Source organism: Grampus griseus (assembly GCF_964374135.1).
Source record: "Grampus griseus genome assembly, chromosome: 16".
Lineage (NCBI taxonomy): Eukaryota > Metazoa > Chordata > Mammalia > Artiodactyla > Delphinidae > Grampus > Grampus griseus.
Genome location: NC_139010.1, coordinates 45,397,443 through 45,423,993, shown reverse-complemented (window position 1 = coordinate 45,423,993; position 26,551 = coordinate 45,397,443). Strand labels below are relative to the sequence as shown.

Genomic DNA, 26,551 nt, shown 5'->3' with positions numbered 1-26,551 from the left:
CAGTATTTATTTTCTCAAATAAATCAAAGTTATTTACCCACTATCTTCTTCATGGATCTTAAGAACCCATATGCCAATGACAGTAAAGCATGCCTTCCCCTTCTCATTACCCTGGACTTTATCTAACGTCTTTGGGTAGGGAGAAAAATGGTGAAAAGTGATTCTTCTCATATAGACAAGAGGCAGATAAATACTTTGCATGGTCTGGGTCTTAGAAACAGACTGAGATTTTTTCACATTGTTTATTGTTGTATTTAGCATGGTATTCAACTGGTCAGAATGTTGATACTGGCTTGAGAACCGTTCCTACATTTATCCTGTCAGGATGCTGGGTGTTGAAAATAAACCCCACTCAACTGAGCCACAAGCCACAGAGACCACTGATTTATGTTTTTCAATGCTGCCAATCTAGTGAAAACTCAAAGGAGGTGGAGGTGGCATGGGAAATTAGTGTCATTGATATTTTTTTCTTCTTTCTTATCTATAAATCTAATAAATACCCTGTATTGGTTAAGTTAATGTTCACTGCTATAAAAGATGAATATCCAAATTTCTGTGGCTCAGTATAATAGATGCTAATTTCTCACTCAGGGAAAGTGTAAGGTCTCATTCAATGACTCAGGCTGATGGAGGCTCTCTCATTTTCAATTCGTAGTTTCCCAGACCATGCTAGGGGGAGAGTGGAATATTTTATAGGAGATTTTACAGAAGAGAGGGAATTTAGTTCCTAAAACTGAGTTCCTGATTCACTCACTGAATAAACACTTGTTGAAATCTAGCATACTTATTACTGGCCTGGAAGTTAGGATACAAGAAAAATCTTTAACATATGCCCCAGCTTCTCAGCACTTATATTTTATAGAGTGAAAGAGTTATGAAGACCACTGATTCTGTCTTGTGGTCAATTGGTCAATTGATTAAGCTATACCTTGATTAATAGTATCTTCCAAAAACTAGTATGGGAAGAATGTCTGTGACTTATTTTTTAAGGGTATTTCCTCACCTGCTTTGGCTACAATAGCATACTTGACACTTTCTCTATTCCCAAGATCCTTAGAACATAACCTGCACTAAATCTGAGTACCTCTCAGTAATTTTTCTTATTCTAGCAAGTATAGCTGCATTCTCTCAATATCATAATGATGAAAAAGTGAGCAACTGGAAATTTAATTTGGAGTATATGTAAGAAACATTCAATTAGTTCAAGTTGTTAAACAGCATATGTTCAGCTTTCAGTGAAGGTGAACTAATGAAGATGAATGAGAAACTGAAAGAAAACAATTCAATATGTGTTTTTTGAGAAACAATATTATTGAAAAGCATGTGTTTTCTACTGAACAAAAGCAACTAACCTTTTCCTCAAATTGACAGTGAGGTGTATCAAAACAGCTTTGGAAAGAACAATGAATACTGTTTAATGAATCAGAGAGAAGAGGGTATAGCATACTTTATTCTGGCAATAATATTCTAGGCACTGAAAGTTTTTAAAAAAGATGAAAAGAATTGCATAGGTATCTGATCATGGTGTTTATTAAAATTGCTTTCTCTATATATGTCAAGCTTTACAGAATTGTCTCCAACAGAATAACTTTGGTGAAAGCCGTGTGAAATGCATTATGAAATATGATTGTTCACTTGGTATGCAGGTATAATCTCATATGCAATTCAGGCAAAAGTGAGGAATTCAATTGAAAGTTCCATTTTTTATAATTTGATGATTGTGATTAAAGAACCATAAAAATTTTCTCTTTGACACTTCATTTTTCCTTCACAAAAGCAGACTACTACAATTTCTATAGTTTTCTTTCCTCTTAACTATGGGGTTACATATCAATGTTGGGTTTCATTTTTTTAGGGATAAGAAACCTATAATCAACTATTTCTGGAGAACCACTTTATTTTATCAAGGCCCATAAATATATTAAAAGTTCAATATGTTCTATAGAGATTTTTAAATGATATGTATAATAAATTTGGGAATGATCATTATTATGATTATAACTGTAATTTTAAAACATGTCACCTAAAGTGAATTATTGTACATTTTGTCTTAGAAATGTTCATTCTGTCTTTGAATTCTTTTAACACATTGTATTGTGAAGTAATCAAATAAAGTGGCTTATTGGATAGTCATTTACCTTTGGTCTTATATTCCTCATAAGATTCTTATTCCGTTGAGAAAGGGAGGGCTTTCTATCACTGTATCCACTACAGCAACAAGCACATTGCCCAGAACATAGTAGGTGTTTGGTTATTGTCTATTAAATAAATGAACAAATTTAAAATTTTGACAGGCATCATTCTTGATGTCTGTTTTTAAAAAAGCACTTTCTAAGTTATGTCAGCTATTTTCTTAGTAGCCCTAGGAATTCTTTGGAAGAGAGTAAGTATCAGTGGGGAGCTGAAGCTATAAAGGCACTATTTTCCCTCCCAAAACTTCAATCAGAATATCTTCACTGTTGTTTATTTTTAAAGGAACTTTAACTATAGTATAATAAGAATTGTATCAACTGGATTTTCCACAATGATTCTAACTTACGTGGTGCTTAATAATAATAAATTTCATTGTATCATTTTGTAAGAAAAACAGACATTATAAAGGATTTGACTTTGCTTTCTCCTTTCCTGCTAATAATCATAACTTAATAAAGAATTACCTGGTGACTACTTAGTGTCAGGAAATGTTTCAGGCACTTGGGCTATAAAAGTGAACACAGTAGGCCCTGCACTAATAAAAAGTTCATTTTAATGAATTTTATAAATGAAGTCAGAAAATAGCAAACAAAAAAAATAAACATATGTCAGATGTTAATGAGTGCTGTAGAAAAAAAAAAAAATGAGTGTCAGAGGTGAAGGGCATCCTGGAAAGTGAAAGATTGCTGTTTTATATAGGTTGGTCATAAAAAGGCTTTTTGTAAAGTTAACATTTGAGAAAGTTCTGAAGAAAGTGAGAGAGCCAGCCACGGGGAATACCCTGAGAAAGGGAGTACCAAACAGAAGGAACATCAGACAAAGGGCCTGAGAAGAAGCACACATGCTATGCTTGAGCAACAGTAAGGTATGTGGCTTGAGTAGAAAGAACAATGACAGGCGAGTCACAGGAGATGAGGTCAGAGGTAGCCACAGTCAAGCTCCTGGAGGATCTGAGTTTAAGAGCAGATGGTAAGCCTTCTTGTGCAGAAGAAGCTGAGAATTCCTAGTAAAGCAAAATTGCAGTCTCTCTAGAAATGGTGTATGATTATAGTCTCCAACTGGAGGACTCTCCAATGACTCTTGTTTCCATGCAGATGGACTAATACGTTAAAACTTGCATATATATCACCAAGCATTCCTAGCTAATGTTTTGACAAAAAACACAACATCTACAGTGCAATCACTATGTACTGATGTTTACATATATCATATGTAATTCTCATTTAAAACCTATGTAAACCTATGTAAAACCTCATATAAAACCTATGTGACAGATCAGTGGTAGTATAATTTTCACACTATGGATGATAAAGCAGAGAATTATAATGGTTAAGAAAATTTGCCTAAGTTTACAGCTAAAAAGTAGAACAAGGACAGAAATTAGGTTTGTCTGAACTAAACTTACTATGGTAATCATTTTGCAATATATACATATGTCAAGTCATTATGCTGTATACCTTAAACTTACACAGTGTTAAATGTCAATTGCATCTCAATAAAACTGGAAAAAAAATCCACGTTTAAAAAAAAATTAAAATGCCAGAGAGAGAGAGAGGAAGAGAGGAAGGAGAGATTATGAACACATCATTTACTGGTGACATCCTGTATGTCAGGTACCATGACAGGATTTTTATACATACTATTTCACTCCTGAATATATGAGGACTGAGATACAAAGATTTGATCAGAAACCATACACTGAATTTCTAATTAGCTCTCAACCATCTAGGATTAATGGCCTACAACAGTGTTTTTCTAACTATTCTCTGAGAAGTAATAAGATTTTTGCCAGTAGTTATGATGATTGGAAAGAGGGATACTCCCAATAACCTAGGTCACCTCTGCTTCATCCAGAGTAGCTCCATTTGATTCTGCTTTATACCAGGGATTCCTCATAAGATTTAATTAACAATGTTTTAAAATATCTGGCTAAATAGATCTTGCAGAGAATCACATGTGCCCTGCATTGACTAAGAGTTCTCTCTAGTGATGTACCTGGGTGGAGTCCTTAGTGCAAAACCCCCACTCAACGACATGCATTTTGTCAGCTCAGGCTGCCATATCAAAACATCATAGATTGAGTGGTTTAAAAAACAGATGTTAAAAAAAGTAAAAATAAATAAAAAACATGTTTATTTTCACAGTTCTAGAGGCTGAAAAGCACAAGATCAAGGGGCTGGCAGATTTGGTTCCTGGTGAGGGCCCTTTTCCTGGCTTATAGATGGCCACCTTCTCACTATGTCCTCACATGGTAGAAGAGGGAAAGACCTTTGGTCTTTCTTTTTCTTTTTATAAAGACACTTAGTGCATCATAGGGCCCCCACCCTCATGACCTCATTTAAACCTAAGTACCTCCCAAAGGCCCCATCTCCAAATGCTATTACATTGAGGATTAGGATTTCAAGGTATGAGTTTTGTAGGGGACATAATTTGGTCCATAGCATATTTACTCCTTCAATTAACACTTAAGCTGAGTGCATGCCCTTTATGATTATTTACAGCATCTGTGTACATTTCTTCTTTTCTCTAACATTTCCACTGGATAATTAAATTTTCTTTCCCAGCATTTTATGTCATAATCTGCAATCTTTTCAATTCACCTGAATATTCAAGTAGAATATAAATTCATTTCCGGTGATCCCTAAAAGTTAACAGATGATACTAAAAGGAACACCATTTAGATGTAGTTTTTTTTTAAAAGTAAAACTACAATTTGATATAATTTCATTTCTTTATACTGATATTTTCTTGATAATGCTATTTTATATATATATATATATATATATTTTTTTTTTTTTTTTTTTTTTGCGGTACGCAGGCCTCTCACTGTTGTGAGAGGGCCTCTCCCACTGCGGAGCACAGGCTCCGGACGCGCAGGCTCAGCGGCCATGGCTCAAGGGCCTAGCTGCTCCGCGGCATGTGGGATCTTCCCGGACCGGGGCACGAACCCGTGTCCCCTGCATCGGCAGGCGGACTCTCAACCACTGCGCCACCAGGGAAGCCCTATTATATATTTTTGGTTCTAATTACTCACATGGACAATGAATATATGAATTGGCTGACTTCTGTATATTTGGTTCTAAATCACTATATATGATTAAAACGCCCTCTATATTCAGGAAAGAAATGAGAGTCAAAAATATTTATCAATGAAGTCCACGCAAACAGCTAAGTTTTTCCAAAAAGTGAGACTTTGAGAAAAGACTAGTCAGACAATGGATTTTAATTTGACCCTTTTTAAAAACTGCAGCTATTTATTTATTATAAAATTTTTAATTGTTTACATTTCATTAACATGTGATGTTCTTACATATAAATATAAGATATTGATCATATTCCCTTCTCCCCATCACAAGCGTTATATTTTTTCTCATGGGTACAGGCCTTTATTTTTAGTCAAGTATTGGACTTAGCAAGGATTATTTAGCAGTTCCTTGTCTTTACCTACTTAACCAACAGAGGAAGTTTATAAGATACAAATTAATAAAATGCAATGATCCTTACACTCACTATTTGCTCTCAAATCATTCAAGAGTTTAAATATATAAAATACATCTTTGTTGTTGTATATTTTGGGGACACATGCCAATAGAAATAAAAACCTTAGCTCTGACAGATGCCCACCACACAATCTGATTATCATCCTTAAAGCCAGATTGTACAACTCTTACTCCCATGTAGGAAAGGAAACCTGCTACCACACCTCCTACCCAGTAGCAAAGAAATGTGAATCATCGTTTGAAATCATGCCTGCTGGTCATCATAGCGTTTAAGGCCCCAGGGGCACTTAGGTTATAATTTTAATTTTGTTTATAGCTATCTACATATATATTTTCTATTTATAGCTCACTCAGATTCAATTAGGTAGCCTACTATTTGATTAATTATACAGCTATCAAATCATCCAAGGCTCTCACTGTTTCACAACAGGGGACATGGATGTATAGAGAGATGCCTCTCTCCTCCTGGGCCCCTGATAACACAGGGGGTAAAACACAGAGAAATATTCTCTACCTGACGTGGCAGTGGAAAACAGCATGACTAAAAACAAGGTTGAATTGTTTTAAGCCACTGAGATTTAAGAGGTTTCATCAGCATGGTATATAACCTAGCATATCCTGATCAATATTAAAATTCCTACCACAAGTCCTAAAATATGTGGCATTGCCTTCATGGTTGTTTGATGAGTGTCAAAGCAATAGTTATTGAGGCTGGAAGTATGATTCACGTTCTGTGGTATCAAAATATTTGACAGGACTTTCACCTACAAGAATATGGAAGGCAAATAACGTCCCTAATAAACTTGTAATTCCAGGGGTAAGATTGCCAGAATTGGCAAATAAAAATTCAGGGCACCAAGTTAAATTTTAATTTCAGATAAAAAATAAATACTGTTTTTATGTGTGCTCCATGCAATATTATATTAAATAATTTGTACATACTTATACTAAAGGAAAAAAATGTTGGTTATCTGAAATTCAAATTCCAATGAGAGTCTCATATTTTACCTGGCAACTCTATCAAGGGAAAGATGTTGTAAAATAGAAACATAGTAATCTCTCTTTGTTATTGTTAAAGTTATTTGACAAGATTCTATGAGGGACCATGAAGTCAGAGAGGAAGGGGGCAAAACACTAGTCATTTTTCAAACAGGATTTTCTCTAATGAGATGGAAAATCATTGAAAAAGTTTGAACTGTGTTGAATTATGCTTTTAAAGGATCACATTGGTGGCTAGTTGAAAATAAAGAGGCTATTGAATATACACGGCTATGGAAATATTACAGATGAGGATAGTGGCTTAGATCTAGGTAACAGTGGTTTGGATGGGTAAATGTTGGAGGAAGAGTTAACCAGATTTCACAAAGGATTGCGGAGTGTGCGGAATATATAGGAACCCAAGATAGCATCAGTTTATGGCTTGGAGAATGGGAAAGATGGAATATCTATTATATGAGATGAAGAAAACTGTAGACATTTAATTTGAGATGCTCATCTAACTGGGGATATCAAATAGAGACCTGGATATATAGGTCTGGGGTTCAGGAGAGGTTCAAATTGAAAACATGTATGTGGACATTGTTAGCATACAGATGATAGGATACTAAGATGATAAAGATAAAATAATAGTACAAGCTAATGCCTATATATAATTTGTTATATGTGAGTCTTTGATTTAAATGTTTTGTTTAACTCATTTTATCCCTATAACAACCCTACAATATTGGTTCTATTATTATTACATTATTTAAAATATCATTTTAGAAAGTGGGATTCAACTTATCCTTGATCTGTGTTAATTGGTCTGATCTCTAAGATAATTTTTAGCAATTGCCTAGTCAGTGAACCCTGCCATAGTCCCTAAGACTGTAAATTTCTTTCATTTGTTGTCATTCTCTTTCACTACCAAAGACGCTTAATAACATCTTATAAAAATTTTACTCTTGATGGACTTGTACTAATGGTGAGTATTTAAAGAACCTCCACCAAGTTTAGGGTATAGAAAGGGGTAAATTAGCTCATCTCTCCTCATATCTCACTACCAATTTGATGGTAAATTAGCAGCCCTAGAGATCATGGTCCTGAAAGTGCAGGAAAAAAAGTAAGATGGAGTAACATAACTTGATTAAGAAGCACAACTGAGACATCATCAGCCTGTGGACCTCTGAAGAGATACTGGGATGAAACAGAGTTGAGATCATTTTTATCAACTACAGCACTATATTTTGGGCAAGAACGTCAGAATATATACGTCATATATATGTATGTTCTGAGGAGGGTGGTAACTTGCTGACTGCATGCATCTTAGAATGAATTAATTTCCATCTATGTACCTTTTCTCATATTATTCTATTTGCTTAGAATGCTACAAGATCTCTTTCATACTTCAAAGATTTTCACTAAATTCTTTTTAGTTTGAGACCCATTTCAACATACCTCATTCATAGTTTTCTGCATTCACCTGTTATATCTCTAGGAATATAATACAGTAAGACACAGTTTTGAACTTGCTTCTAAGTCCTTCTGTTTAAATATGTCCCTATCCTCTCTCTGCTAATGAGTATTAATGGATGGGAAAATAAACAAAAATAACAAATTAATATAAAGTATTGATTAGACATCAATTCAATAATTATAATAAGTACAAATAATACAAATAAATGAATGTTAAAAATAGCCAGGCATGCTAAGTTGGGCAGCTTTTTGTAGACAAACACTTTTGATTTCAACTTTAAATTCCATAATATAGCAGCATGTTCTGTTGGTAGAATCATTCCTTGGTTGTATGACAAAATTAAGTATATTGATGCGAAGATGATTCCAACTTCTGAATATGTTTTGTTTTGTTTTTTAAATAAATTTATTTATTTAGCTTTTGCTGTATTGGGTCTTCGTTGCTGTGTGCAGGCTTTCTCTAGCTGTGGCAAGTAGGGGCTACTCTTCCTTGAGCGGGCTTCTCATTGTGGTGGCTTCTCTTGCTGTGGAGCACGGGCTCTAGGCATGCGGGCTTCAGTAGTTGTGGCACACTGGCTCAGTAGTTGTGGCTCGCAGGCTCTAGAGCACAGGCTCAGTAGCTGTGGTGCACAGGCTTAGTTGCTCCACGGGATGTGGGATCCTCCCGGACGAGGGCTCGAACCCGTGTCCCCTGCATTGGCAGGCGGATTCTTAACCACTGCGCCACCAGGGAAGCCCTCTAAATATGTTTTAAAATATTTATTTTAAACTATTTCATCACTCCCAATAAAGCATAGAATATATAGTTTTGTGTGACATTCATAATTAAATAACTTTGGAAACTCACAACTTCAAAAATATGGTTCTAGTTGTGGGAGGGCTCTATAGTGGAGAAGGGCATGGAATACTATCAGTTTTAAATAATAAGAAAATTATTTTACTATTTTAAATTAACATTCTATTTATTTCCTGTCCCAATATGGTACAGCATGAAGATAGCTCTCATTCCTATTAAGTATTTCCAGATAAAACACACATTTCTTAAACAGGATGTGATATTGATTACCTTCTCAAATCTCACTTAATTTCCCATTATAATTAGCAGTAGTTTCTTTTAATTATCACTGCCCTTCTTAGAATAGTCTCAGGTATATAAAAATTAATTACCTAGAACTAACATCTTTATAATTTTAACCTTTTTATGCTTCACTTGTTTACAGTGACATTTATTTAAAACATTTATCAGGTAACTGCACATAGTAGACATGTAATTTATCAAAAGTGTGGGGGGGAATATAGGGTATTAAGCTTTCAATGGTATTTTGAGATTTTTCTAGATATTATTAACTCATCAAATCTTGTTTTGACATGGCTGAAAGAAATATGTCATTACAATGATATTAATGCAAGATTACTGTTGTGATTAAGCCATCACATCACCTGTTACACATTTACATTAAAAATGTGTTCAAAGTTCCCATTCCCGTACCTTTTAATTGCGATAAGGAACTTTGCAGATTATAGCCATTCAAAATTCAAAATAATAAAATCAGGGTCACCACATGGTCACAGGATTTAGTATAACTCTCTATTTGACTTCTAAATATGTTTGCATTTCAGGAATGAATTGATTGTCTATACATGTGTACAAAAAAATTTTGTTAGAAATTAATTAGCAATGTTTCTAGCTTTTTTTTACTTCTACAGCAGCTCACTGAAATAAAAGACCTTTTCTAAGCTATGCCTTTAACCATGACCAGGCACCTTAAGATAGTTATCAAGTCTCTGTTCCACATATCCTTCTCTCCTTTATCTCTACTGTCGTCACCAAGCCCTTATTTCTGACCCATGATGTCAATCTTCACCTTGACTTTCAAACTTCTTTCTTTTACTGCTAAATGGTGGGATGAGAGGTCTATGATAATGCCTTCACCCTTTCCAACTCTTGTCTTTACCTCCAAACCTGTCTTTGCTTTGAAGTCATACATTACCTTCATACATATGGTTTCTTTCTTCTTTTCTTACATTTCTTTTCAACTTCCTATATATTTGTATTTTATATAGTACTTAACTCTATTGTTCATTCCCTTATCCCCCTCAAGCAATTGTCATTGACTGTTTTTGTAAATGCTCCTGCTGGAAGGGGGTCTTGCATTCGGCTTCTTAGATTAAGTAATTTTCCTGTTTCTCAATTTTTGCTGGCCTATAGATACAACAAATATAAAAGTAATCATAGCAAGTATGGTAAATGCTTTGTCTATAAAAACACAATGTTTGCCTAACTGAATCTTAATATGACCCCGAAAGTTAAGTGAAATATTAAAGTTTTAAAAATGCCTTTGCTTAAAACAAGAGTGGTTGGTTTTCTAACTTTAAAAATATGTGTTTATAAATTACTGGATGCCTCATGCAGATTTTTACCTTGCTGTTATGTCAAGTTTCCCAAAACTTGACTTATAGTTAATTATATGAAGGAGCACAGACTTCTCTTCAACTGGGTAGAGGAATTCTCAGCCTACTTAAATGAATTGCTCCCAGGTTGTGGAGTAAGGTCTAAATTTTTCATATTAACAAGAGGTATGTAATCACCTTAAAGAAATTGGCTATAACTTCTACGTTCATATTTTCCACAGCATGAAAAATAAGACAACAAAAATTCCAGAAACACCCACAATTAAAAAACACCACCTGGGCCCTGAGAACTGTGGTCTGAAATGCTGGGTGTGCAGCCTCTGCATGTAGTATCCTATGAGCAAGTGAAATCAGATGAAACACAAAGGAAAAAAAAGGTGAACTGAAATCCACCACTGCTCCAGACTCCACAATGGGGAAGAGGAGAGGCTCACTGGTGCCACCTAGTGCAGAAGCAAGATGAACTACAATCCTGCAGCCTGTGGAACAAAAAACACATTCACAGAAAGATAGAAAATATGAAAAGGCAGAGGACTATGTACCAGATGAGGGAACAAAATAAAGCCCCAGAAAAACAGATAAATGAAGTGGAGATAGGCAACCTTCCAGAAAAATAATTCAGAATAATGATGGTGACGATGATCCAAGACCTCAGAAAAACAATGGAGGCAAAGATCAAGAAGACGCAAGAAATGTTTAACAAAGACCTAGAAGATTTAAAGAACAAACACCTAGAAGAATTAAAGAAAAAAAACAGAAATGAACAATACAATAACTGAAATGAAAAATACATTATAAGGAATCAATAGCAGAATAACTGAGGCAGAAGAACAGATAAGTAACCTGGAATAAAGAAGGGTGGAATTCACTGCTGCGGAACAGGATAAAGAAAAAAGAATGAAAAGAAATGAAGACAGCCTAAGAGACCTCTGGGACAACATTAAATGCACCAACATTCACATTTATAGGGGTCCGAGAAGGAGAAGAGAGAGAAAGGCCCAAGAATATATTTGAAGAGATTATAGTCGAAAACTTCCCTAACATGGGAAAGGAAATAGGCACACAAGTCCAGGAGGCCCATAGAGTCCCAGGCAGGATAAACCCAAGAAGAAACATGCTGAGATACATAGTAATCAAACTGACAAAAATTAAAGACAAAGAAAATAATTAAAAGCAACAAGGGAAAAACGACAAAAAACATACAAGGGAACTCCCATAAAGTTGGGCTTCCCTGGTGGCGCAGTGGTTGAGGGTCTGCCTGCCGATGCAGGGTACACGGGTTCGTGCCCCGGTCTGGGAGGATCCCACATGCCGCGGAGCGGCTGGGCCCGTGAGCCATGGCCGCTGGGCCTGCGCATCCGGAGCCTGTGCTCCGCAACGGGAGAGGCCACAACAGTGAGAGGCCCGCGTGCAGCAAAAAAAAAAAAAAAAAAAACTCTTAAAATTTGTATGGAACACAAAAGACAAATAGCCAAAACAATCTTAAGGGAAATAAATGGAGTTGGGGGAATCAGACTCCCTGACTTCAGACTATACTATAAAGCTACAGTAATCAAGACAATATGGTACTGGCACAAAAACAGAAATATAGATCAGTGGAACAGAATAGAAACCCAGAGATAAACCCACGCACCTACAGACAGCCTCTTCAATCAGCGGTGCTGGGAAAACTGGACAACTACATGTAAAAGAATGAAATTAGAACACTCTCTAACACCATATACAAAAATAAACTCCAAATGGATTAAAGACCTAAATGTAAGAGTGGACACTATAAAACTCTTAGATGAAAACATAGGAAGAACACTCTTTGATATAAATCACAGCAATATCTTTTTTGACCCACCTCTTAGAGTAATGGAAATAAAAATAAACAAATGGGACCTAATGAAACTTAAAAGCTTTTGCAAAGCAAAGGAAACTATAAACAAGATGAAAAGACAACCCTCAGAATGGGAGAAAATATTTGCAAATGAATCAACGGACAAAGGATTAATCTCCAAAATATATAAGCAGCTCATGCAGCTCAGTGTTAAAAAAAAAAAAAAAAACCCAATCAAAAACTGGGCAGAAGACCTAAATAGACATTTCTCCCAGAAGACATACAGATGGCCAAGAGGCACATGAAAAGCTGCTCAACATCACTAATTATTAGAGAAATGCAAATCAAAACTACAATGAGGTATCACCTCATATCAATTAGAATGGGCATCATCAGATAATCTACAAACAACAAATGCTGGGGAGGGTGTGGAAAAAGGGGAACCGTCTTGCACTGTTAGTGGAAATGTAAATTGATACAGCCACTATGGAGAATAGTATGGACGTTCCTTAAAAAACTAAAAATAGAATTACCATATGACCCAGCAATCCCACTACTGAGCATATACCCAGAGAAAACCATAATTCAAAAAGACACATGCACCCCAATGTTCATTGCAACACTATTTACAATAGCTAGGTCATGAAAGCAACCTAAATTCCCATCGACAGACGAATGGATAAAGAAGATGTGGTACATATATACAATGGAATATTACTCAGCCATAAAAAGGAACGAAACTGGGTCATTTGTAGAAACGTGGATGGACCTAGAGACTGTCATACAGAGTGAAGTAAGTCAGAAAGAGAAAAACAAATATCGTATATTAATGCATATATGTGGAATCTAGAAAAGTGGTACAGATGAACTGGTTTGCAAGGTAGAAATAGAGACATGGATGTAGAGAACAAATGTATGCACAGCAAGGGAGGAAAGCAGGGTGGAGGGTGGTGGTGGGATGAATTGGGAGATTGGGATTGACATATATACACTAATATATATAAAGTAGATAACTAATAAGAACCTGCTGTAAAAAAAAATTAAGTTATATTTAAAAAAAACCAAGGTCTTTCTTAAAATAAATAAATAAATAAATTTGTTAAAGTTTTAAAAAAATAAAAAATCTCGAATTGTGACTAAAAATATATGAAAGACAGAAACAGTTTATAAATAAGGCAATGATTCTCTTTGCTTCCAAAACTTAATTTATGCTATTTTTTGCAAAACTTAACTAAATGAAAACATAAACATTGATTCTATGAATATCCTTTCTTGAACATTTAAAACACTCTTTTAAAATAAAATTATCTTTGAAGCATTCTCTAAGAACGAACCACGTCATCAGTAACAACATTAATTCATAACTAAATGTTTTCGGGGTGCACAATGGGAGCAGAATCTGCCTCTAGGAGAAGCTGACCTTTTGTTTTACAATTTATTTTATAATATTCTTCAGTGTAGTATTTTAAACTCATAGTTAGCTATAACAAGTACCAAGATAACTGTACACCAGGAAGATAATTTTAGTACCACTATCTATAAAAGAGACTAATAAATCTGGAAAGATGGTGTTCTATAATTAAACTGTAACTCTTGCCCATGCCAAAACATAATATTATGTAATTGCAGATAACTATCAGTCCCTTAATTTAAAGTAATATTGTAGGTGTTAAAAAAATAAATTATCTAGTAACTCATCAAAAATATTTTGTTGTCAAGGTAATAAAAGCAATAACATATTCCCATGTCAGCCAAAATAGAGTATAATTCAGTTTTGCAAAGGTGTTAAACCACATAGTCTTAAATAAATCAGAAATAAATAAACTTATGGTCAATTAATCTATGACAAAGGAGGCATGAATTACAATGGGAAAAGACAGTCTCTTCAATAAATGGTGCTGGGAAAAGTAGACAGTTACATGTAAAAGTATGAATTTAGAACATTCTCTAACACCATATACAAAAAAATAAACTCAAAATGGATTAAAGACCTAAATGTAAGACTGGATACTTTAAAACTGCTAGAAGAAAACATAGGCAGGACACTCTTTGATGTAAATCACAACAGTATTTTTTGGGATCCATCCCCTAAAGTAAAGAATATTAAAGCAAAATAAACAAATGGTACCTAACTAAACTTAAAAGGTTTTGCACTGTGAAGGAAACTATTGACAAAACAAAGAGACAACCTATAGAATGGGAAAGAATATTTGCAAATGATATGACCGATAAGGAATTCATATCCAACATATATAAACAGCTCATACAATTCAATATCAAAAACAAAAACAAGCCAAAAAATGGGCAGAAGAACTGAATAGACATTTTTCCAAAGAGGAAATGCAGATGGGCAAAAGGCACATGAAAAGATGCTTGCTAATCATCAGAGGAATGCAAATCAAAACCACAGTGAGATATCACCTCACATCTGTCAGAACAGCTATCATCAAAAAGAAGACAAATAGGGCTTCCCTGGTGGCACAGTGGTTGAGAGTCCACCTGCTAATGCAGGGGACACGGGTTCGTGCCCCGGTCCAGGAAGATCCCACATGCTGTGGAGTGGCTAGGCCCATGAGCCATGGCTGCTGAGCCTGTGCGTCTGGAGCCTGTGCTCCACAACGGGAGAGGCAACAGTGAGAGGCCCGTGTACCGCAAAAAAAAAAAAAAGAACACAAATAACAAATGTTGGCAAGGATGTGGAGAAAAGGGAACCCTCATACACTGTTGGTGGGAATGTAAATAGGTGCAGCCACTAACAATACGGAAGTTTCTCATAAAACTAAAAATAGAACTACCATACAACCCAGAAATTCCACTCCTGGGTTTATATCTGAAAAAAACCAAAAACACTAATTTGAAAAATAAATGCACCCCTATGTTCATAGTAGCATTATTTACAATGCTAAGATATGGAAGCAACTTAAGTGTCCATCAACAGATGAATGGATAAAGAAGATGTGTATGTGGATACAATGGAACACTACTCAGCCACAAAAAAGAACAGAATATTGCCATTTGTAGCAATATGGGTGGACTTAAGGGTATTATGCTAAGTGAAATAAGTCAGACAGAAAAAGACAAATATTGTATGATATCACTTATATGTGGAATCTAAAAAAAAATACAACAAAATAGTGAATAGAACAAGAAAGAAGCAGACTCACAGATACAGAGAACAAACTAGTGGTTGGGGGGACAATACAAAGATAGAGGAGTGGGCCTACTGGGTGCAAGATAGGCTTAAGGTTGTATTGTACAATACGGGGAATACAGTCAATATTTTGTAATAACTGTAAATGGAAAATAAACCTTTAAATGGCATTAAAAAAATTAAAAATAAAAAAATACAAATTCCTAACTTTAATTTCTTTTATGGTATTGTGGTATGACCTATCATTTCAAGATATACCTGTTAACATATTTAGATAAAATGATGTGATATCTGAGATGTGCTTCAAATAATGTGGGAGAGAATGATGAGAGGAGATATAGTTGAACCAAGAGAATGCTCATGAACTTATAACTGAGTAATGAGTTTGTGGGAGTTCATGACACTCTTCTCACTATTTTTGTATATTTTTGAAAATTCCTGTATTAAAGAAAAAAATACAAATTATTAGGCCTCATCCTGGACATATGAATCAAAATCCCATAGGGTTTTCTTTGTTCTTTAATTCTTCCAGGTCTTTGTTAAACATTTCTTGCATCTTCTCGATCTCTGCCTCCATTCTTTTTCCAAGGTCCTTGATCATCTTCACTATCATTATTCTGAATTCTTTCTCTGGAAGGTTGCCTATCTCCACTTCATTTAGTTGTTTTTCTGGGGTTTCATCTTGTTGCTTCATCTGGTACATAGCCCTCTGCCTTTTCATCTTGTCTATCTTTCTGTGAATGCGGTTTTTGTTCCACAGGCTGCAGGATTGTAGTTCTTCTTGTCTCTGCTATCTGCCCTCTGGTGGATGAGGCTATCTAAGAGGCTTGTGCAGGTTTCCTGATGGGAGGGACTGGTGGTGGGTAGAGCTGGGTGTTGCTCTGGTGGGCAGAGCTCAGTAAAACTTTAATCTGCTTTACTACTGATGGGTGGGGCTGGGTTCCCTCCCTGTTGGTTGTTTGGCCTGAGGCAACCCAACACTGGAGCCTACGTGGGCTCTCTCGTGGGGCTAATGGTGGACTCTGGGAGGGCTCATGCCAAGGAGTACTTCCCAGAACTTCTGCTTCCAGTGTCCTTGTCCCCACGGTGAGCCACAGCCACCCCCCACCTCTGCAGGAGACCCTCCAACACTAGCAGGTAGGTCTGGTTCAGTCTCCCCTGGGTTCACTTCTCCTTCCCCTGGGTCCCGATGCACACACTACTTTGTGTGTGCCCTCCAAGAGTGGAGTCTCTGTTTCCCCAAGTCCTGTCGAAATCCTGCAATCAAATCCCAATAGCCTTCAAAGTCTGATTCTCTAGGAATTCCTCCTCCCGTTGCCGGACGCCCAGGTTGGGAAGCCTGACGTGGGGCTCAGAACCTTCACTCCAGTGGGCGGACTTCTGTGGTATAAGTGTTCTCCAGTCTGTGAGTCACCCACCCAGCAGTTACGGGATTTGATTTTGCTGTGATTGCACCCCTCCTACCGTCTCATTGTGGCTTCTCTTTGTCTTTGGATGTGGGGTATCTTTTTTGGTGAGTTCCAGTGTCCTCCTGTTGATGATTGTCCAGCAGCTAGTTGTGATTCTGGTGTTCTCACAAGAGGTAGTGAGAGCACGTCCTTCTACTCCACCACCTTGGTTCAGGCTCCCCAGGATCCAGATATTTGGAAAGATATACATCAAATTAAGATCTGATGGTTCTCCTGGAGATTGGGCTCTGAGGATTGAAGGCTTCCAATTTTTAATGTGCATAATTAAAATTTTTTCTGTTTAATTTATAATTAGAAGCTAATCATTTTTTTAATTAAATTACAAAAATTTTTCTAAATTAGCAAGTGGGAAAAAAGCAGAATTTTAAATATTATACAAAGCAGAAGTTCTAAGTTTAACTGCAGTAGAAGCCCCAGAGGTTCCTCTGTAGAACTGGAGGTTTTGTGGGACAATTTGAAAAACTTTATTGAAATCATTGTTTTTGTATTTACAAAAAAAAAGAGAGAAAGGGCGCAGGACACTTACTTCCCCAGTGGACGTTTAAAATTTGATTCATTGATATATTTTTGGCTCACATTTTGCATCAGCTGCTCCCTCTTCCCAAAGCAATAATATATTGCATAATTAATTCGGTTCAAGCCGTGAGTATACTAAATCTGTTTTTTTTTTTTTTAAATGACCCTACGGTTCTTCTTAATAAAGGTATTGGATTTTTTGGGGGTTTTTTGTTTTGTTTTTGTTTTCCTGGCCGCACCAAACGGCTTGTGGTCTTAGTTCTCCGACCAGGGATTGAACCTGTGCCTCTTGCAGTGAGTCCTAACCACTGGACTTCCAGGGAATTCCAGGTATTGCATTTTTTTAAAGAAACAAAGTCATAATGAATTAGGAATAGCACAATCAGAATAAATTAGGCTTATCAACATATACAATTCAGTTTTTAAAGCTGAAATTTTGATTAAAAATAGCTAGATATTTAACAACCAATTTGACTTAGCTACTTCCTCCCATGAGTCTCTGAGTAAATATCCAGCCAGATGAAGAAATTCCACAGGAAATGATAATAATAATAGAAATAGCTAATATTGTTAAATCCTTAGTATTTGCTAGGAACAAGTTAAGTATGTTTCATGAATCTTCTTTTGTAGTACTCACAAAATTCCCATATATTAGATTGCATTATCCCCATTTCACAGATGACAAACCTAAACTGAGGTTTAGAGACATTAAGCAACATTCCCAACATCACACAGGTTTCAGCCTGGACTCTGAGTTCTTATAAACTCCCTTATATTGTGATAAGAAACACCTTTGCAAAATGTTCCTACATAATTTAGTAAGCCATCAGAGAGTTCAAGAATAAATGTTTATGAAGTTATCAACATCGAGTCCAAGCCAAATGACCTTGTGTCTTTTCTCTTTATCTGTGTTTCATAGGAAAACATACCTCCAATGCTAATTTAAAAGAATATTTTAAACAAACTCTTCAACAAGAAAAGTTAGACTTCTGTCTTATTACTGAGAAGAATTGTGACTTTGTCCCTTTAATGTTAATAAACTCAATTCCTCCGATTATTTCTTATCATTCAATTGTTCCACAATTAAAATTATTTTCACATTGTCTATGAATGGAGATATAATATAGTTGAGTCTATTCGACATAAAGTTTGACCAAGGAGAAAAAAAATGAATGATTCCTTTTCTCTGATAATTTCACATACCCATTTCAGAATTACTGTAATACAATTTCACATTGTAGGTAATATATGCTGAATTCCAGTTTTTGTTTATTTGTTTGGTGTTTAGCTTTTGTTTCCCCAACTTAATTCTGAAGTTTCTGTGATCATTTGCTGCTGGTCGCCTGTAGGTGTGACTGTTTGTGGCAGGAAAAAAATTGGTATAAAATGTAATATATTGACTCTAGATATATTATTTATCATTTTTCCTTTCAACCTACTTTGACAGTCTTCTCACTAAAAGGTTATAGGCAGTTTGAGAGTTACCAGTTGTTTCCTTCTTTATTTATCACTTTGCTGGCCCAAAAAGAGCTCCGCAGGACACATTTTGAAAATAATTGGCCTAACGACTAAAGAAGGATATAATTTAATGTTTGAAACATTATTGAAAGGAGAAGGAGGCATTGCAAACAATGTGCTGGGACAACAATTATAAACTGGGACTCTCTATGGTAATTGGGAAATATGCTTTCTTTATCCAGACTACCTATTAGACTCCTATTTGAAGGTTATTCTTGACTAGATGCCAAGTATGGTAGTCCTTGCAAATCTAATTGGAAAACACTAAAAGTGTGTTACAATGTTTTATATATATGTATACACATATACATATGCATATATATATATATCATGGCTCATATTTGGATAATACATACTTATAATAAATAATTATATATAATATTCTTTACATATGCATGTTTATGATAAATAAACTCTCATTGTGAGAAGGCATGAGCCATGCTTAATCATATTTATATGTAGTATCTCAGTGTACAATATGTATTTCTTGAAATTTTAATTCAATTCAATTTAATTCAATTCAATAGTTTCTGGACATTTACTACATGAAGCAAATGGGTTATACATGAAGACATAATGACAAGTAGGAAATTAAAGAACTAATAGTCTAGCAAAAGAGAAATGGGTAAATGACTGCGATACAACAGGGAGTTCAATGCTTTTAGTAGAAATTCATGCAGATAACAGAGAAAAACTTAATTTTAAGGGCTTATCATTTCATATTACCAAGATGAAGCTTGAATAAAAACCGTAAGCTTAATATATGAAACAAAGTGGAGAAAAGGGAGGGTAATTCTCAGAGAAGTCCAGGTACATGTGCAAAGCTCTGTTGCTAGAGAAGTTGCTTTATGCAAGTTAAAAGAGATGAGACTGAAAAATGGTCAGATATAAAATCACTCTAAATGATATGATCAAAGTTTTGAAACTTATCTGGTATATGGTGGGAAATACTGGAACTTTAATTAGACAGTGAAAGATCAGATCAGAATTGTATTCCAATTCTAGGGGTCCAGAGTTGAGGGTATGCCTCTAGGCAGGTATTTGGGCAGGAAAATAGGCGTCAAACATATTTGAGTAACATTTCATAGATAATGCAGAGAATGTCTTTGGAGATTGATTGAGTTTGAGATGAGGGGGGTCATTGAAATCTAGGTCCAAATCAACCAAGACCCCAAAGGTAACAAAGGTAACATGAGAATGGACATGGATGCATCAGAATATATTAGAAAGGATAATGAGGTGTCTGTGGGGAGTATAAGAAAACTACCTAGAAAAATTGAGAATTGTAAGCTTGGAAGTCAGGAGAGATTTCAGGTAAGAAAATACTTCGACAACACACAGATCATCCTCATTTGGTGAAAAAGGAACACATTATGTAGGTTTGATGAATCTTGGTGAAAAATATAGTGAAAAGGAAAAAAAAAAGCTTCAAAAGATAGAAGTCTGGAAAATCCCTAAGATTTAAGAATAAGAATCAATCAATCAATCAATCCAAGAACGGAGATACCCTTTACCAAAAAAAAAAAAAAAGAAATAATAAAAGGCCATCAAAGATTTAAGAGGAGAAACACAGGGCCATCAAGGGGAGGAAAAGAACCAGTAGTTTCATAAAAGACAAGAGAGGAGAGAGTTCCCAGATTGTAACACATTTAATGAGTATGAGCCAAGAGGAAATTATAAATGTCATACATCACTGGAAATCATCACCACTCTTGTAATAATTGAGAAAGTTTCCCTGGAAGGAGAGAGCAGCATAAATAAAGCAGAAGAACTCTCTTTGATAGCTACCTGAAAACTAGAGCTCTTTATGACAAAGATTATAGTGGAGGCATTTGTGGCAAGATAGTCTTGGGAACTAACCCAAGGCTTTAAACACGGTTGGGGAAGAATTCATTAGAGCATGGATTCTAGCTACTAGATGGCCATGTCTGGTAAGCAACTAATGCCAAAATACTGAAAACTGCACGGCACAATAAATATAGGAAAATGTATATATAGTAAACGCATAGCTAATATGTAAATATTATCATATTAATACTATGGTGTTTCTAACCAGGGACAATTTACTCAGCAGTAAATCCAACTAGCCAAACAGTATGCAACTGTTCAACACTGAAAAAAATACATAAGTATTTACTGTCTTTGCCTTTAATAGGAAATCAAGAAAATAGAACCATGGACCCTATACTCTCCAAATTCTACAGAAGTTTTCTATAATACTAGAAATCTTCAACTAGATAGGCATAACAACTTTAAGAGAGTCAGAAAGTGAGAATAAATTTACACAATATATCAGAAGAATTTTATCTTATCCAGGTTGACAAGTCTCCTCTATTAACATAGAGTTCAACATATACTAAGGTCCAGTGGCTATTTACCAAATTAATAAATACACAATAATTAACACAGGGCTACAATTTACTTTAGTGCCCCTGAGACACCAGATTTATATCAGATTTATATTATATTATTTTTATTATATCTTGGTTCATGGGTTAAACACTGTACTAGGCTACCTTTTAAAGATTTTCTGAGCTGATAAATTCTGCACGCATTGTGGTAGAACTAAGGATGGTACCTCAAGTCAAGAATATCACTGAGGTAATTGGTAGAAAATTTCACATCAACCCAGAAGGTGAGCAGGTGTCAAAGCTCTCAAAATTTTGAAGAATTAGTCAGGAAAGGATCAGCAAGTATGTAATTAGAGTCACCATATCCTGTTTAGCTGACATAAATGGTTAGCTCTCTTGCTCTGAATACAAGATCTTATTTATTGAAATTTCCAGAAATTTTAGCAAAGTATGGAAATAGCAAAGGAAAATAGAAAAAAAAAGAAAATTTAAAAAAAGACAGACATAAACACAGCAATTTGAATGTGAAACTTAAAAACTAGCTACACTTCTTAACCCTAGTGATCCAGAGGGGATCTGAAATGGCATGTAAAAGAGCACATGGAAACCTGATGCCATTACTACAGCTGATTTCGTTTTCCTATGATGGCCACAATAAAACTTCCTTCCCCTTATGTTCTTCGTACAATGTGGCTCCTACACTCCTCCCTTCAGGAGATGGTATATACTTCTACTCCTTGAATCTGGCAGAGGTATGACTATAGTGACACTGAAGTGACACTGAAAATTACAAGGCTAGTTCATAAAAGTTCTGTCCAATTCTTTGGGAAAGCTTGCTTTTAGAACCCAATGCTTTGATGTGAGGAAGCTCAAATAGCCCAGGAAAGACCTACATGGAGTAGAAATGAAGACTCCAGCTCACAGCCCTCACTAAGCTGGAACCAACAGCCGGAATCAACTTGCTAAGTTTACCATTCGGAAAGTGGTACCCAGCCCTTAGTCAAAGTGCCCCCCAGCCCTTAGTCAACGTGCCCTAGCAGATGCTGTGTAGAGTAGGGATGAGGTGTTCCCTCAAGTCTGCCAAAAGTGCAGTTTTATGAACAAATTTAAAGATTGTAATTTGAAGCCACTAAGTTTTGGTGGTGTGTTATGCAGTGATTGATAATCAGAACAATTGCCTAATTTTGTAAGTAAACATATTTAATTTTTTTCTACATGGCAATAAAAATATAATGCTTAACAAATAAATACTTGCCATAAGTATTTAAATCTGTAAAACTAAAATTCTTTTTGTTTCACAGAATGTTAAAGAATGGGTTGATATGTTTAAAAATGATGACGAAGCATTCCAGTTTGATCATTCTGGAATTTATAGCATACCATTTAATTTAAGATACATGATTTTAAAAGAAAACTCTTTTTACTTATTGGCTATAAGGTTAAGTTACTTAAACTCTGTACCCCAGAGATCTCATCTATAAAAAACCATAATAGTGGTAATTATCCACAAGGATTTAAGTCAGTATTTTTGTAGAATTTAACACAGTTCATGACAAACCGAACAATCTATATAACCATTAGTCATTATTGTCATTTACCCCAAATCTGGAGCATGACTTTGTCTCTAGCATGAAACTGTATAGGAATGAGAGAGATGCTTAGTCTGTAATCTGGAGCAGAGAGGAAGGGATACTCAAAGATCCTTTATAAAGTCAATACACTTTGCTTCTCAAGCAGTAACCTCTGTCTTTATTTACTTCTCTCAGTACGTCAAGTACTGTTAAACATTCATCATACTGGTTCACTGATTTTAGTCTTATTATATCAGTATTCCCCTTCTCTTGGGATCTCTCTGGTACACCAGCTACATAAATTAACTCAAAAATAAATTAATACTAAAAATATTTTTTGTCATGATTTCAACTAAGCCTTTCAAAGCAAAGTTCAATGTTCATATCATTAAGGCTTCTCACTCATATTCAACAAAAATAATATCATGACATATAACTTTAGGTAATCTATGAATGTTTGTCTAGACAATCTCTACATTAGCTTTTTTGTCTGCAAAATTACTCCATTTAGCTGAAAATTTATATTATTTTCTTCACTCAATGCACATCATAACATTTATTCTTTTTTTCCCGGCTTATTTTTTTCATGCAAGCCAATTAGACCAGTAATCATTTATGCCAACAGACACAAAAGTGATTTTCAACCATTTAAGAGCTACTGTTATGTTAGTAAAGCTAGCAGGTAAAATACTGGATAAAGTAATTGGTAAAATATAGTATAAGAATTCTTTGAAGTGACTGGAATGCAGTGTAATTTACACTTAGGGGAAGGGATTTCTGTTCTATTCTTTTAAATATTTCAAATAGAGGACCCCCAAACCACAGTTCTCAAATGTTTGAGCAAAAAATTCAAATACCTTGCAACAAATTCTGACAGCATCAGCCATGTTACTAACCCAGAAGGCTGAATGCTTTCCAGAGGAACAGCAAAGACGTTAATCAAATAGTTCACTCCTAGGAATTTGACTGCTCTAAAAAAGAATTCATTTTTTTCTTTTTTTTTTTTACTTTTAAGGGAGAAATTGATATTTTAGCCTAAGCAGGATATCTGTTAGCCTTATAAGTTTTATTCTTAGGTATGTATATTTATCATCCAGGCAGGTCTAAGGTATGAATTCCAGGCTGACAGCAAGTTAAGATTTATTAGAATTATAAAAAACAAATGCAGAATTGAGTGTAGAAAATAGGTACTCATGCTTTAACTTTTTGTTTCTTTAAAATACATCTTTAACTAATAAATATTGAATATTTGAATTCAGGATTCATTAGCTCCCACCTTCAAACAGCCAAGCATAATCTCCAATAATATTTCAGGGCTCTAAGAGACAAGAGAGTATCCTGTTGACTTGTGTGTCCTCTGACTTAGGGCTGCATGTTTACATGTGAATTTAAGGAAATGCTGGAGTCATTTCTTGGGGTTTCCCAGTATATGTTGGTAACTGAAATTTGTTATGCTTTACACACAGAAAAAAAATAAAATAATCAGAGTCAAATGGGCTGTTGCTTCATGACATACTTTCTACTTTGTAAATGATGTAATTATGCATTATGACCAAAAGTTTACCCATACTGTCTCAAAATGGTTTTGAACATAAATATTTTTCAATACCAATCTAGTGAAGTTTCCTATTTTCACTGAATATGTGTTCAAAATACTTGAACAGGATCACACTGGGGTTAGAGAGGTGGAAGTGAAGAAGAAAAGATGGGAGTATGCTTACCGGAGTCATCAACTCAGGTATGGCAGCTTGATAGGTGAGTGGGCGACAATCACGAGTGTTTGGCACAAGGACACAAGGAAGAAACATTGGACCCAGGTCATCTCCATCTAGAACATCCACTGTGAGGGTGGTGGTAGTGGTTCGCCGTTCATTCAGGTTTTGTGCACGGTCCTGTGAGAGAGGAAAAAAGGAAAAGAACACAAGATGGATGCAATGATCCCTCTAGCTTGGCTAAACTGTAGACAGGTTTCGTCCAGAGTGTAGGCATCTGACCTCACTTTTCTCAGAGCATTTACTTTAGAAAATTTCCAATTGTAAATACTTTCTCCACAGCTCTGAGATGTCAACCTTCTACCAGCTCAAACTTTTGCCAGTTTTATAACCCACGACTCTTTCTCCAGGACCTAGGAATCATCCTATTGAAATGTAATAATTAATAAAGGAAGATAAAGCTTCTATCTCCCAGTGCCTGTGGGAGGGTAGTAGCCTAACTTCCACTGAAGGCTTTCTCCAAGTTGTGAAACTATCTCCCATCATGAGGATACAGGAATGTTTACTTTTCTTTGAGAAGGCCAGTTAACAAACAAAGATGACTCTTGATTCCTTCACTCCTTCCCCTACCCCAGCATTTTTTTTTTTTGATAATGCTTCAAGAAATTTAAGTCTATGAGATAAATATTGGTTATTTGGAAAAAAAAAAAAAGAAAGAAAAAAAAATGAAAGGGGTAAATAAAAGAAAGAAAACCCACCAGATCTGCTATATTCTTATTGGAGAAATGCTTTTGTTTGTCTCACATAAGATTGCCTATGATGAAGTATTTTGAGAGCCTTCCTTGTCTCCATGTAGCCTGCTGGCATCACTAAAATAACTTGTCTCCAAGTTTCTAAATGAGAATTGTTTTATTTCTTCATACTTTGGGACTCTAAAAAGCTACAATTTCTGAGAGGAGTGTCCTTGTAACAGTAAAGGGAATTATGTTCCCACTTTTTCTCTTATCCACTAGCCACAATATTGCCAACAGAGAACAGCTTTTTATTTTTTCCTGCTTTTTTGTTTTGTTTTCTTTTTCTATTTTTACTGGTTGTAAAGAAGTGTTCTAAGGCAAGATCTCAGAAACCAAAAATCTCTATTGATGGAATTTTGCAAGTGCAACCTTCCTGTAATGCAATAACTATGTGACTCTGAAACCAAGCAGGACCCTATAGGGCCCTCCTAGGTACAAATCCTTTCCATGTTCCACATTTCTTGTTTGTAGGTTTCATCCAGTGTCCTTGACCTTCACTTAGTTCCAAAGGGAAGATTTAAACAGTTGCTAACCAGGAAAGTGAGAGAATGCAGAAACAAAGGAGGAGCAATCAAGACACAATCCTGTGAGCAGAAGCAAGAACTACAATCCTGCAGCCTGTGGAAAACTAACCACATTCACAGAAAGATAGACAAGATGAAAAGGCAGAGGGCTATGTACCAGATGAAGGAACAAGATAAAACCCAGAAAAACAACTAAATGAAGTGGAGATAGGCAACCTCCCAGAAAGAGAATTCAGAATAATGATAGTGAAGATGATCAAGGACCTTGGAAAAACAATGGAGGCAGAGATCGAGAAGATGCAAGAAATGTTTAACAAAGGTCTAGAACAATTAAAGGACAAACTGAGATGAACAACACAATAACTGAAATGAAAAATACACTAGAAGGAATCAAGAGCACAATAACTGAGGCAGAAGAACAGATAACTGATCTGGAAGACAGAACGGTGGAATTCACTGCTGTGGAACAGAATAAAGAAAAAGAATGAAAAGAAATGAAGACAGCCTAAGAAACCTCTGGAACAACATTAAATGCAACAACATTCGCATTATAGGGGTCCCAGA

The 26,551-nt window shown here is 35.5% G+C and overlaps 1 protein-coding gene across 7 annotated transcripts in view; it reads right to left on the bottom strand.

Annotated features, from left to right (window-relative positions):
* The window catches only part of PCDH15 (protocadherin related 15), a gene marked incomplete at both ends in the record, with an annotated part of 696,762 nt that overhangs the window by 346,897 nt on the left and 323,314 nt on the right, over positions 1 to 26,551 (bottom strand). For all 7 annotated transcript variants that reach the window (XM_082673500.1, XM_082673497.1, XM_082673498.1 and 4 more), the window contains one exon: positions 24,679 to 24,849. In XM_082673500.1, the coding sequence (XP_082529626.1) occupies positions 24,679 to 24,849 (171 nt within the window). The remainder of the gene's footprint in view (positions 1 to 24,678; positions 24,850 to 26,551) is intronic.